Source organism: Larimichthys crocea, chromosome XIII (genome assembly GCF_000972845.2).
Source record: "Larimichthys crocea isolate SSNF chromosome XIII, L_crocea_2.0, whole genome shotgun sequence".
Taxonomy (NCBI): domain Eukaryota; kingdom Metazoa; phylum Chordata; class Actinopteri; family Sciaenidae; genus Larimichthys; species Larimichthys crocea.
In genome coordinates, this window is record NC_040023.1 from 4,032,719 (window position 1) to 4,047,405 (window position 14,687).

The 14,687-nt window shown below is 40.1% G+C and overlaps 1 protein-coding gene across 5 annotated transcripts in view; it reads left to right on the plus strand.

The window, feature by feature from the left end:
- col9a1c (collagen, type IX, alpha 1c) overlaps positions 1–14,687 on the plus strand; it is a 45,220-nt gene that overhangs the window by 25,852 nt on the left and 4,681 nt on the right. For 3 of the 5 annotated variants that reach the window (XM_027287271.1, XM_027287272.1, XM_019258451.2), the window contains 27 exons: positions 1,314–1,385; positions 2,439–2,568; positions 4,229–4,625; positions 4,995–5,075; positions 6,871–6,888; positions 7,407–7,496; positions 7,626–7,661; positions 8,257–8,328; positions 8,411–8,455; positions 8,547–8,582; positions 8,675–8,698; positions 8,812–8,865; positions 9,223–9,294; positions 9,848–9,886; positions 10,049–10,105; positions 10,528–10,581; positions 10,782–10,835; positions 10,933–10,986; positions 11,069–11,122; positions 11,239–11,292; positions 11,391–11,444; positions 11,535–11,588; positions 11,760–11,813; positions 13,177–13,221; positions 13,369–13,422; positions 13,528–13,581; positions 13,747–13,800. In XM_027287271.1, the coding sequence (XP_027143072.1) occupies positions 1,314–1,385; positions 2,439–2,568; positions 4,229–4,625; positions 4,995–5,075; positions 6,871–6,888; positions 7,407–7,496; positions 7,626–7,661; positions 8,257–8,328; positions 8,411–8,455; positions 8,547–8,582; positions 8,675–8,698; positions 8,812–8,865; positions 9,223–9,294; positions 9,848–9,886; positions 10,049–10,105; positions 10,528–10,581; positions 10,782–10,835; positions 10,933–10,986; positions 11,069–11,122; positions 11,239–11,292; positions 11,391–11,444; positions 11,535–11,588; positions 11,760–11,813; positions 13,177–13,221; positions 13,369–13,422; positions 13,528–13,581; positions 13,747–13,800 (1,862 nt within the window). The remainder of the gene's footprint in view (positions 1–1,313; positions 1,386–2,438; positions 2,569–4,228; positions 4,626–4,994; positions 5,076–6,870; positions 6,889–7,406; positions 7,497–7,625; positions 7,662–8,256; positions 8,329–8,410; positions 8,456–8,546; positions 8,583–8,674; positions 8,699–8,811; positions 8,866–9,222; positions 9,295–9,847; positions 9,887–10,048; positions 10,106–10,527; positions 10,582–10,781; positions 10,836–10,932; positions 10,987–11,068; positions 11,123–11,238; positions 11,293–11,390; positions 11,445–11,534; positions 11,589–11,759; positions 11,814–13,176; positions 13,222–13,368; positions 13,423–13,527; positions 13,582–13,746; positions 13,801–14,687) is intronic. The other 2 variants (XM_019258465.2, XM_019258458.2) reach the window with 2 other exon arrangements.

Below are 14,687 nucleotides of genomic sequence, written 5' to 3' on the forward strand. Positions count from 1 at the left end.
TTACTGTGAAACTGTTTGTCTTGTAAACACAGACAAAGAGCACTCAGGTTAATGTTACACGCCCGTATATTGACTGTTGCTAGGACATTCTCTTTATCAGAACTCTGAAGACAAAGGCCAGAAATAGCAGACACACTGTGCTGGTCTGTGTTGTAGGGTTAAATCAGATTAAATGTCCCCTCTGATAATCACAACAAGGCTATTCTCTGCTGCTGCTGCTGCTGTTTGGGGAAACAATAAAGCTGTGAGTGCCAGATACAGTAGGTGTACTGCATTTTGAAATTTGCCTCCCTGTCACGGCGTACACATGCAACTACATGTGACATTTTAATTGTGGTTCATCTCCCGCTCATTGCACTAATGACTGGCTTTCTGAGCGTAATGCCGCGGCAGGCAGTAACTTTAACAACTTGGGGCCCGCATGCACAGTCAGATAAGTGTTTAGTGGTAGTAAATACGGCATTATAAATACCGTCTCACCACTTTATCTCATTTCTCAGCAGTTATGTGGGATCTGGAAACAGCTTCCAGATGTGTTGTGTTCTCGCTGCTCACTGTAAATGAGCTGACTCAGGTTATTGACTGGGGAGGCCCTCTGGCTGTCACCATCCTTGTTTCATGGAGTTTTTTTGAGAGGCTTTTCCCCTTCATAACAGGAGTGTGGCCACTCGGGGATAGCGCCCTCTTCTGACACATTGCAGGAATTGAGTTTCCACTGTATGAAAAATGTTTTTTTTATGCGTATCAAAACAGCTGTTGTATTGAAACTGAATGAATATGAATAATTTATATCATCGTCAGTTTAGTATCCAGGCTTTTATTTTGTAGATGCCAACATAAAAGCATGGATAGAATGATGAAAGCAAGTTGCAGTTCCCACCAAAGGAGACTTCCATCTTGATAAATCATACACAAAATAAATAAAAAGGGACAGTGGCTCATCTGCCACATTGACCCTCTACTGTAAAAATGTTTATGATGACGCTTCGGCCACAGTCAAGCAACTACTCTCTGGTGACATGGATCACAAGCAGTCTGCATTTTAAATCCCAGAGACTACTGTGTTGAGTCTGTGGAATATGTGAGTACGTGAAACACTGTAAACGCAGTTGTAAGAGAAACTCACATTAAGAATAGACCGCAGTGCATTGTGATGTTAATCCACTCTGACTTTAAAGACCTTGCTCATTCCTTGTGCCTCTGGAATACGCCAACTCAATTAAACTGACTTTCACTAATATATTGCCTTTGTCAAATTCAGCAGGCGTAACAAGATTATTGCTTCTTTTTTTCCCTTTTCTTCGTCTTATCAGAACTAGACTTCAACCGATTGGACGGTGATACTGTCTGTCCACCAATGAGAAGCGGACAAGATGACCTTCCAGGTAAAATGACCTACAAGTTGGGTTGCATTCAAACAAAACTTCAAGCACTGAGCCTTAAAATCCCCAGAAAGAGAAAATAGACTAACCAAAGGAAAGTGGTAAGTTTAATAAGTTGAATGGGGTGGGCTGTCTAATGCCTCAAGACACCTTTAGATTTCAAATGAGGCAAATAAAATGTTCCACTTGAGCTATGCAGAATTTTAGTTGGAACAATTCAAACTCAGCAAGATTGTAATTGCTCACCACTGCTCTGTTTCAAAGAGTTCAGTCCTTGAACACATCTGCACACATTCTGCTCTGTGGTTTGAAAGGTTGCTTCACTCTGGATTGTTTCCTCGTCATTCGTTTGATTCTTATCATGCATTCTCTGTGAAATAATTATGATATTATCGTGAAAAAATGCTGTTGGTACACCACTTTGGTAAAGACTGAAATACAGCTTTTTGATAGATGAAAAGTCAATCAGGATTCATCCTCTTTGAGCAATGAATGTGCAAAATTTCTAATCTAACGACCATCAACATTCCAATTTGCCCAATACTTTGGTTTGTGATTAATACCTTCTAAACTAATGACATTTCCATCATCTTCATACTTTTTCTTAGTGATATGGGGAACACAGCAAAACATTATGCCTAATAAAGATTAGCATGTTAACACTGTCCTTGTGAGCATGCTAAAGTTACCATTTAGTTCAATGCACAGCTTTACACTAGACTCTTTGTCTTATTTCTAAGTAGCAAGAAAACTATATTGACTGCTTAAATGAGCCATAATAATTTGCTTTAATCAAGATTATGTAATGTTATAATGTTAATGTTAATGTTAATGTTATGTGATCACAATGAAACTAACTCCTTTTGTTGCGATCTCTAATAAAGTAACTTTATTACTTATTTAGTACAAGAAAATAACATAAATCATCTTCCGTATCCTGAAAAAGAATCATTCTTCAAGATAAAAACTTCCTGTAATACCAATCGGTATACAGAAGATAATAAAGAGCATGATCATATCACCAACATCACATATGTCGTACGTTATGCTCCGTAGGTTTCGATCTGATCACGCAGTTCCAGCTGGACGTGATCGCTCTAAAAGGTGTGAGGAAGGTGGATGGCTCCACTTCCCACCAGGTGGCCTACCGCCTCGACAGGGAGGCCAACTTCCAAATTCCAACCATGTAAGTACTGTAAAGAGGGTTTAAAAGAAAACAGATAAAAACACACCCAAGTGTTGGGAGTCAGCAGTGGTCTCCCGATGCAGGTGTTGCATTATTACAGGTCCGGCACAGATGTTGCTGCATGGCGAGCAGCATATAATTGGTAAAGGGAAACATGTCTGAACATATTTGGTATCTCATAGACACAAAGTAGAGGTATTTTGCGTACTTATGTGAGTGTGTGGTTGGAAAGTCAACATTTGGACTCTGCTTGAGGCTCTTTGAATCTACAGGAAATGTACAGTAAAGAGACATATTTCACCATGCCTTTTTGATAGTGATTTATGTTCTGTATGTGCTCCTTTAAAGGTTTAATCTGAGAAAAGACAGCACTGGCTCCCTGTTAAGATTTACATTTGTGATTAAAGGAACATGGCTGGAAGCCACTTGAGGGAAGTCATTTAATATTCCACTTTCATAAAGATGGGTGACTTGCAAGAATCGGATTTTCTAAAGAATAATTAAAATAAAATTAAAATCGAAGCAGTGGAGGAGGAGACTTGATATCCTGAGAATCAGAGCCTAAGACTTATGAATTTGTGATTGTGAACAATCGATTAATTAAGCAAATTGGTGGAGTGCCCTTTCGTTTTCAAATTAATTGAATTTCCACAAATCTGTGGGTTTCAGGGCTCTTTGAGGTTTGTCGTCCTGAGGCAACTTCACAGTCTGTAATACGGCACTGCAGCATCAAAATGGAGCCATTTTGCACTTTATTTAACGCAAGTGAAAGGCATTCTGTTCAAGGCATAATTTCAAAAAGCTTCAGTACAAAGTAGAAGAAGTTAATGGCTTCACCACTTAAGTGTGCCTGTCTGTTTTTTGGGGGCTAATCTGTTCCTTCAGGCCAGCTTTCCTTAGAAGCTCTTATGTAACTGGCTGGCACCCTGAATCCACACCACTCAGGCCTGTCACACTGATTGTAAATACATGTTTATTTCCTCCACAGGTCCAGTCATACATAGTGCACTTTTGAAGTCTGTCCCTGCCAGAACACTTTAAGCCGCACTCCCTGCCTTTTTTCTTTCCGCAGGGCAAAAGCAGCACATACTTCAGACTGTTTCACCTCAGGCAAAGCTAGAGCGTGGTCTTCATTTGTTTTACTGGCTTACAGGAAACACTTTTTTTATTGCCTCACCTTGATGGTTTACAAGACGGTAAAAGTTGGGCTGCGGCGCCCATCTATTAATGCACCACCTACTGAGAATCTGGCTCGTTAAAATAGACAGAAAGCACCAGACTGGGGATGCTAACCAGGACTGCATGTTGTAACTGAAGCAGTGATTTATGCACAGAGCTCTTTCATAGTATATCATTTGTAACATAATAGCATACCTTAAAACCTACCTTTGTTTCTTTGAAGGATGTAGCTTAAATTGATTTATATTTGACTCTCAAAGACAGAGATGGTGAGGCTTTTAAGGTGTTTTCATCCATGTCTTGCACTCAGTTTGATGATAGTTTTGTTGAGTAGAGATATATCGAATGTAATAGATATTGGCTGGTTGAGGAGATATCTTTGAGCTTTCCATTTGAATTTCATTCAATAAAAGCATGTTCAAATATCTCTCAGAGTCTGATGAACTGGAGCATGAACCCCTGTTCTTAATATCCTTCTCAGGCTGAACTTTCCTCGTGGCTTCCCTGATGAGTACTCCTTCATGGCGACCTTCCGCATGATCAAGAACACAGTGAACAAGGTGTGGAATGTCTGGCAAGTAGTGGACGAAGACGGCAACAAACAAGCCGGACTGAGGATGAATGGCGACCAGCAGGCTCTGGAGTACTTCCTGATGGGCGCTGATGGCAACCTGCAGACCGTTACCTTCCAGGGCCTTTCTGTTCTCTTCAACACCAAGTGGCACAAGGTGATGATTGGAGTGGAGCGCGACCAGGTCACTCTATATGTTGACTGCCAGCCTGTGGATCGGAAACCCATCAAGGGCAAAGGCCCCATCAACACAGAGGGAGATACTCTCATTGGCAGGCTGGATGCTGATCCTGACGCCTCCGTAGTGGTAAGCGAAGATGGAGAATTGCCTTGCTGCATTTATTCGTGTTCACTGACTCTCCTTACAAGGTCTATCAGTGGAATGGTGCTTTTCTGCGAACAAACACGTTCAGGTTTATATGTGTGCTGAGCTCTGCTATAATTTTAAAGGGCTGCTGTCACAGCAAAGCTACTCAGCTGGGTTCCAGCGGGAAGAAAGAAAAGCTTAAACCCTGCAGAAAACAGCATTGGTGTAAAACCACCCACAAAGGGTTGATTGATTCCAATCTACAAAGAAAAAACTGCACCATGAAGAACCATTTCAAGAATCATTGTCAATTTCACATCTGAATATGAATGAATGTATTATATTAGTAACACTAACATCTCTTTTCAGTTTGAACTCCAGTGGATGTTGATCCACTGTGATCCAAAGAGAGCCCAGAGGGAGAGCTGCAACGAGCTGCCTGCCACTGAGGTATAGTAACAAGGACTTGGATCTGCTCAGCATCTGCTGTGGTTTGTGGTTTTATTCAGGTTGATAGGGTTTCCAGCATGATGAAAGAAAACAGAGCATAAACCCTGAGATAGAGTTGCAGAAGTGTAACAAATACTTTGCCAAGCAGTTTCCTTTAGTACATCCAGAGGTTGTAGTTCATCCAGAACAATTGGAGTTGTAGTTCTGCAAACGTCTCTCGACGGTAGAGCTGTCCAGGACCAGGCAGACATGATCTCATTGACTGTGTTAAACCTCAATGCATAGAGCCAAAACACAAACGCTTGTTAGCGAACTGGCAGACGTTTAATAACGCAACGGAAGTTTGATCAAATTAAAAGTGTGAGAACGAAACCGCGTGTGCAGAAGTGCCACATTTTTGTTGTTACCGCTTCATTCAGAACGCTTCCACAAACAACCACATGGTTCCACATGGTTACATCTGAACTGAAAAGTTATTGCATTCACCTCGCGTGCAGAAAAATGAATTAAAGTCCTTATTTCACAGGTTTTGTATATTGCCATGCCTGTAGTAGCTTTTCTAGTACAGACACACTACCCGATGCTACTTGATTATCAGCTGTCTGCAATATGACACCTGCCACCTGCTGTTTAGGATCATTAAAAGTGGTTTTCTCCACCCTTATTGCTGAGGAATGTGCAGCGAGCTGACAACACCAAATAAAATATACTGAAGGCCCACTCTATAAAAAAATGATCCATAGAAATCGGAGTTTTCTTTAATTTATCCCAGCTTTACTGTATACACAATGACAGAAGCATTGCTTACTATACGCGACTATCTCTACTGACTATCTAACCAACATATTTTACCTTAGTGTGAACATTTTAAACTAGTAACAAGAACATTAGGCTTCATATGTTCGAATGATTTTTTTTTTCTCTAGTCAGTGGCTTCAACATTACTATTAATATATCTATATTTGGACAGCTGTAGAAATGTTTGCTGTAGGCTAGCTAGAAATGGAAGCGCCAACCGTGTGTGCTTGTGAACTCCTTTTTTTTCTGTGTTTCAAAGGATAAATGATTTCACAAGTTGAATCTAGTTGAATTAAATTGAATCTAGTGTCACTGTAAAATCTGTGAAAGTAACATGGCACAATGAAACATGAACAAAATATATTTAATGTCAGCCATCATAAAAGGTAATGACACCTACATTGCCTTGATATAATGCTATTTTCCCAATGCACTGTGTCATCTAGCCTCACTTATGCAAGCATCTTGCCCTAAAAAGAAAACTGATAATGAATGCATGAAGGTGCTTCAAGATCATTTATCAGTAAACACTAATTGTAAATCAGTGAGAAAGCATTTGAGAGTGACGAGACATTCTTATATACATGCTTTAGCACAATTAATGAGATTTCTGCCTCAGAGAAATGCTGATAGCCTATGATGAAAATGTCACTCGGCTGTCTCTCACCTTGTTCTGTGTGACGTCTGCAGTGTGAGTGTTACTTAATTATTTATTCAATCACTTGTATCATCGTGCAAATATTCCTACTCACTATAGGCAGAAATATTTCCTGGCCTGGTGCTCTCTATTAGATTTCAGGCTAACATTCCTGCATCCAGCTGTGAGGTGGTTGTGTACATGAGGAGTGTTGGTACTATGGGCTGTTTATTGAAATGACAGCATGATATACTCACTACTATGATTATGAACAAATGCGCTTGTGCTGACACTTTTGGTGAGGGTGGTGTAACTACTTTCACTAACTCTTCTTTTATCTGATTTCTCTTGCTTCTTCAGATGTTTGCCAATGCTGAGGTATTTATTTATCTACTCTACTTCCCTTTTGCTTTGTGATTTTTAAACCAATAATCTACTTTCAATGCTTTGGTTGCCTAATTGCATCATTGCTTTGTTCTAAATCTAATTTATGGTGGTGGTTTTATTTGTTTGCAGACCATTCATACATTTTCACATCAATTCACATGTGAAACGTAAACCCAGTTGGCAAAGAGATAAATGGAATTATACCTGAAATGTTACAAATTAGAAACACGTCTGCAGGCTGTAAAAAAAATACTACTTTAAACCCATCAGTACCATTTCCATTAATCTGGCCTCCTTATCCCAAGCATTTGTCTAATTTACTGTTTTATTGCTAATGAAGCAATAATATTTCATAAAGTAAAACATTTCACCGTTCTGGATAAATGATTTGATGAGTCCAATCCTTAAAGGTGTAAGTCAATTTTTTTTTTCTTTCATTAAAAGCTAAATTCATAATATTCATTCAGTCATTTAATTTTCATTTGCTGACTGGTTATCTCCAATCTCAGCCTGACAGATCAGTCCAAGGCCCCCCAGGAGCCCCTGGCCCAGAGGGTCCCAGAGGGCCCGCAGGAGAAAATGGCAGAGATGGAAGAGATGTAAGCACAGACATTATTTCTCAAATGGTTACAGCCCTTTTTTTTGCCTGAATAGTTTCTATTATTAAAAAGTATTCCTCATTTTACGTCAGCGCTTTCTTTAATTCTGTTGTTTTTCTGCCTCTTCAGGGTCTTCCAGGTTCTACTGGCAGTCCAGGTCTTCCTGTAAGTATGAAATGCTAAATGATAATAAAAAAAAACAGAGTCTCATTCTTTTTCAAGACATTTGTTAATCACTCTGATGAGGCATCGAAAGTTTCAGGACTGTAGAACAATTCTATCTATCTAACAATTGTTATCTTGCGCCATTTCAATTGAAAAGACGTAAATCAGTGCAGATCAGAGCCATCACCTGGATACATTTGCCTCCAGGACGATCAGTGTACTGAACTGTATAATTAATTTCTCTGCATTTTAGTTTTCCTGAAAGTCACTCTTCTTACACATAACGGAAATACTGCCGCACCGTGTACTTGCCTTGATGCATAAAAAACCTGAAACTTTTCAATAATTGTTACGGATCAATCATGAGGATTAACCGGAGGCACCATGTTTATCGTTGCTGTTTTCCTGTCCAACCCATTATCTGCTTAGTCTTAACACGAGCTGAGGTTTGTCGTTGATCTAAGAAACAACAAGAGCGGCCCGCCCTTCATTGATTAAATGTTGACTGTCACTGCCTCTGTGTATCTTAGCAACAGCACAGAGAGATGCAGGAAGAAGATAAAGCTGTCTTATTCCTGTTGTGTCTGTTTCCTAGGGCAGCAAAGGGGAGCAGGGGGAGATCGGTCTTCCTGGACAGAGAGGCCTGCCTGGTCTTCCAGGAACTCCTGTAGGAAACATCACTGACATACGCTCTTTATAATATCTGCCAGAACTGTCTGTGAGTGATTGTGTGTTATTGCTGTCTGCAGGGTTCTCCTGGCCTAATGGGTCCCAGAGGATCTGTAGGGGAGAGAGTGAGTAACAATTTAGATGATCATTCAGTTGTAAGAATTATTCCTTTTACAAACATAGACAATGTTACTGTTTTCCCCCTCCTGATTACAGGGACTTCCTGGCTTTCCTGGACCTGCAGGTCCTCCTGTAAGTAAAATAAAATATCTCATTAAAACAACAAGCTTTAATATGAACAACAAGGTTATACATACTTATACCATATATCTCTCATTTCACAGGGCCCAGCAACTGAAGGACCAGCTGTATGTGTTTGATCTGTTTTACTTACTGAAACATTGTTGAGATGCTCACACATGGTTGACCAATGAACGTGCTGCTTGATTAACTGCTGTGCGTGTGTGTATGTGTGTGACAGGGACCACCTGGGAAACCAGGAACCCCAGGAGATGAAGGAAACATCGGACCTGAGGTGAGGGGCAAGTGTGAGGAGACAAAGCAAATAAAGATGTTTAATTTGAATAGATGTAGATACGTAACAATATGAAAATAGTACATGCATATACTTGAGTATTGTACTGTACTTAAAAGCAAAGTTCTTGTACTTTACTTGAGTATTTCCAAGGTTCCCAACTTACAACAGTATAAAAATGTGGCTCAGTTATAAACATAGCGACAAGTTAAGGTGGCTGCATCAACTTTTAGAACATTTTCCCAAACAAACCCTAAATATGATTTCTGCAGCATCATATAAATTGTTAATTTAAAGATTTTTGTCCCTGGTCATATATTAAAATCAAATGATACAATGGTATTTATTTGTATGCAGGGTCCACCTGGACCCAGAGGCGGAACCGGCGTCGCAGGGCCCCCTGGCCTTCCTGGTCCACCAGGGCCAGTGGTAAGAACCAGAACTAACCCATTCCTGGTCTGTTGACACCTACTAATTTAATGTTTGATACAATGCATATATTACACTGTGTATTGTATTTAATTTTATTTCTGTTTCTGATTGGTTTTGGCATTTGAAATCTTCCATATTTCAGACCCAATATGCAGATACTGATATTTGAGACAACAGCTGCTGGTTCTTGATACTACCAAATATCACTGTGTTTGAATTAGACACTTTCTATTATAAAAATTACAAGTATAGTGTAACCTGCCTGTCGACAAAACTGAATAGTCAGTATCTGCATGCCTTTTAATTAAAGTTCAATATCAGCCACATGCTGTATATTGACCGTCTTTACAGGTGTATAACCCTCACACTGATTTGTCATCTCTATTTGGACACTTAACAATTTTTCTTGAGCTCAGATTTCCATGTGAAGTCACGAGTGTATGCCGCAGTCTCTTTTCACATTACCTCTGTGGGAATTTCTGCTGTGGTGGATTTATGTAGACATCTAAACCCCTGTGGCTGTTTTAGATGTCACTGTGCTGTGTTTTAGGGACCGCCTGGTGCCAGCAATGAGGGAAGTGGGGAAGCTGTGAGTGTTTTACTGTCTTACTCACTGCCAAATGTTTTCTGGATGCATGGCAATTGGAGTGGTGTCAGTGAATGTCTGATCAAACGGAGTCATTGAAGTTACGGGGCTCTGCAGCAGCCATGCTTGTTGAGTCACTCACTGTCTGTCTGTGTATGTTTGTAGTGTCCTGCTGCATGCCCTGCTGGACCGCAGGGACTGGCTGGGCTACCAGGGTTGAAGGTGAGGAATGTACTGAATTACAGTGTTTCATCATGTTACATACAGTTTTTTACCACAGTGTCAAAGGTGAGGAACGTCAGTAAAAACAATATTATTTGGACTACATGTAATTGTGATTTAGTTATGAGTGAGTAGTTGTGAGTGAAGCCATATGTTGGTAATCTCTTCCGCTGTAGACTGTCCATGACCATACAGCCTCACAGATGCACCCGTGTAGCTGCATTAGTCAAGTCATATATTAAAAGGGGAATGGAAAACAGCAGCTGCCTGAAGGCAGGAAATAAACCTCCACTTGTGTAGGAGGGAGAACTACATATAGACATTTAAATTCATAATTAATACACAGGAAACTAAAGCTGTGACAGTAATAAGATCAAATCTCATAATACAAAATTGTTAATACGATTGGTCGCTGCCTTCAGGGACACAGAGGTTTGACTGGTGAGCCTGGAAAAGATGGAAAAGATGGAGAGAAGGTATGTGAGAGACGTCTTCATATCCCTGCTTTGTTCTCTCGGCACTGACTGTGTGGTCAGGTCATATGTATGGAAAGGAATTGATACCAAGAACAACCTGCATGTCAGTGATTTGATTGTGGTCTATAAACAGCTTAATATGATTACCTCTGCTCTCTGAATTTAATTAATTTGTTCTTGTTTGTTTGTTTCTTCCACAGGGAGAAGCTGGAAAAGACGGTCCTCAGGGGCCACCGGGTCGCATGGGAGATGACGTGAGGAGGCTAATTTCTCACTATTGCAGAATGCGTATGTGTCGCTATGACAAGTAGTGACATGTATTTTTTTAATAATGCTATTTCGTCATTTTAGGGCCAAAGAGGGCCCATTGGATTCCCTGGAGCAATCGGAGAAAAGGGAGACAGAGTGAGTTAAACAAAGTTAAAAATAATACCGAAAAATATTTGTACCATGACATTTGCAGATATAAACTTGCCTTTGCTCACAGGGTCCTCATGGTTTCAACGGTGTCCCAGGACCTACCGGCCCACCTGGAGCTCCTGTAAGCGGTCTTACTTTCATCAGTTCTTTGTCCTCTGTCCTCTCCTTGGCATTTACTCTTAGAGCAATGGGTTGTATTTCGAAAACTAACTGCATCAAATGTGCCTCCTCTCTCAGGGTGTGGAGGGAATCCGTGGACGTCAGGGTTTGGAGGGGCCGAAGGGCGACACTGTGAGTTCTTCATTTCAGATTAAATCCTGCATTGTGCCGTTAAATATTATCTTTTTTCAGTTCTTAAAAAAAAACAAAAAAAATTTGATTTTTAACAGGGAGAAGTAGGACCTCAAGGAGAGCAGGGTCCTGCAGGGGAAAAGGGAGACGTTGTAAGTACTCTGATGGGATTGAATTCATTCTTCACTGCACTATTTGTTTAGAGTGCGACGGGGTTGTAACTGTGTGTTGTGACGTCACAGGGCGAGGCTGGTAAAGATGGCGTGGATGGAGTTCCTGGAGTTAATGGAGCCAAGGTGACCTCTGACTTTGAACAGCAAATATTTTATGTTGCAGTAACATATATACCAGTTATTCTGAGCATGCAAAGATGTGGTCATACCTGACCAAGAAAGGTTGTTTTAACAAAACTCATGACTCACACATATTGACTCTATTCATTGTATGCATAAACTTGTACTCAACAGGGAGAGTCTGGTACTCCTGGAGCTGTTGGTGTCAGGGGGATTGTGGGTATTCCGGTAAGTCTAGCTTTATTTTAATTCATGTTGAAAACAGTCTGTTTCACTTTACAGTAAATGTCAATCTCACGTTTTTCTATTTGTGATTCTGACTTTGAATGTGTGTGTATTGCAAAGTGATTCAACGCAAGTTAAACTAATGCAGGACAAGCTGTTCTCTTAGGCCACAAAGCAGGTCAGATAAATAAAACATTAAAGTCAAACAACCAGCGGGATGCAAAATCAAATGCCAGGAGCACATTCGACCTTTGCCTGTATGACTGTGAAGCAAGAGGCTGCAGATATGAGTAGAAAAGCACAGTAGAAAATGAGCAGTATGTTTTCTACCCTCACCTCGTGGTTTTATGCAAGTAGCTGTACAGTCTTCTCCTCCTGACAGCATCATTAGCAGATTGACTTTTGTGGCTTTTAGTGAAATACAGACAACAGTGACAAATGAAAGGAAAAACCTGAATAACTGGTTGAAGAAACATAACAAATGCAGATGCTTCCATGCAGATGCACAGCATGGTAAATAAGCAATTAACATCCAGTCATGCTCTGTGTGTGCATGTATGAAAATATTGAGCATGCTCGATTCTGATGTTGCGTCAAGATGGCAAGAGGGAAAGATCTAAGTGTGTTTGAAAGAGGGTTCGTTGTTGGTTGCATGGACGGAAGAAGTTTCAGTCAGATTACTCTGCTGGCTCATGTTTCAACAGGAACAGTAACTAGTGATATCTGCATTTACTGTAGATCTATGAGAACATCAGTAAATACGGTGTATAGTTGTGGTTGGCAACACATATTCAATGACTGTAAGGAGAACAGAAGACTTCCACAGGTGACTGAGAAGTGCGAGTCTGTCGGCAAACACGGTTTTACAATTACATACAGGGGATATTATTGTAGGGCTGCAGTGCGTAAAGGGCCTCATTACAAAGATGAATACACATCTGAGAGCTCAGCCATTTAAAACCACTGACACAGATCAACAGAGAGGTGGAAAATCCTTCACCGTGCATGTGTGGTGTACACTAACAGCCTGAATGCTTGACTCCTATAGTGAGGCATTCTGTGGCTCTGTTATGCTGGCATGGTTTTTGGCCAACTTGTCCCTGTCAGAAGGACGGGTCACTGCAAATCAGACAACTTTATCAGGATGACAATCCCCCCGCATCCACAGGACACGTGGTTGTGACGGTTCGATGAGTATGAAAATAATGTGAATCATATGCTATGGCCGTCTTGTTTAAATGTATTGCTACCTCATTGACCCTTCTCCGCAGTATAAATTCTTTCACCACACATAAACAGGATTGAAGGATGTTGCAGCAATAACACATTAAGTTTCTGCTTATATACGATGTGTCATTGTTCCTAGGGGCTGCCAGGAAAACAGGGAGTAGTTGGACCCCCTGGTGAAAAGGTAATTGGAATCATCTAGCTACTTAATGAGGCATGTCTACATTGTACATTCAAAACTTTATTGCTGAGTTATAAAACTCCAAAAGAACTCACTCATCACACAATAAAAAAAAAATGAAGACTAACACATTTCCTGTTGTGGATCTAGGGAGACACTGGTGCTGAGGGAGCCGTCGGGCCAGTTGGACTTCCTGGAAAGACTGTGAGTCTCCTATCAAGCCTCCTGTTGCAACTCTAATTATATTTATCTGTTTATCTGCTCGTCTGATGCAAGTCATATTTCATCCATGCTCATGTTTTCATGTAGGGTGAGCCTGGCAAACCTGGAGAAGATGGGAAAGCAGGACTTAAAGGATCAACCGTGAGTTGATATTTACTTTTCATTTTAAGTATCTCATGTTTGTATTGATTATGCTTAATGGCTTAAAGTCACACTTATTTATAGATGTTTCAGGTACATCAGCGTTACTGAGTTCATGTGTTAACTATAGTTGATATGTTAAGTGTATCTATAATCATCTTCCAGGGTGAAACAGGAAAACAAGGTCCAGTGGGGCCTGCAGGTCCTCCAGGCATCCAGGTGAGACATTAATGATATAATATAATAATAATATGACTCTATACAGTACTTAAGTAGAGGTTTGAAGTACATATACTTAACTTGAGTATTTTTATTTTACTCCATTACATCTCAGAAGCAAATATTGTATTATTCACTGCACTACATTTGTCGGGCAGTTTTAATAACAAGTTATTTTACAAATTACATTTTTCATGGGCTTCCTGTCTAGTGCAAACCATGCATCTCCAAATTTAGTGATTTGGTCTGATTGTTTGTATTGTTGTGATTTGTATTATTCTTTCTGGTAAATTGGAGGTATAGGTGTTATTCTATGTTCAATTATCATATTTCTAAAGTCAAAAAAGTATTTAAAAAACCCTACTGGATTGGTTGGAAAATGCATCATCACAAGCCTGAAAAACAAGTTTTTCTGAGCTCATGAAATGTTGACTTTTTAGAAAAAAAATGTGGTTCTCACAGGACAGCAATGCTACAAACGTATGATGATCTTATAGAATAAGATGTATCGCTGTAAATCAGAGACTGTGAGCTTCTGATCAAACAAAGCCTAGAAAAAGGCGCCCACTCATCCCCCTTAGGTTACTTACTTAGTTTTAGCTCAATTCCTGGTGGCCTATTGGATCATGACTATTTTATGGTTATTTACACCCATAGACACTCAACAACAACTAAAACCCAGACAGCCTAAAACTGCTGTTTGACATACCATCAGACTACACGGAATACATAAAAAGTATTTATTAGTTTCTGACTCTGGGGAAGTTGGAGAAAGACTAAAATCCCAAATACTGTATCTCTGAAGTAAATCACACATTTTTTCATTTTTATTAATGTAACTAATGCAATATTTTTCACTTATGTTCACTGAGCCTCCGCTAAAAATG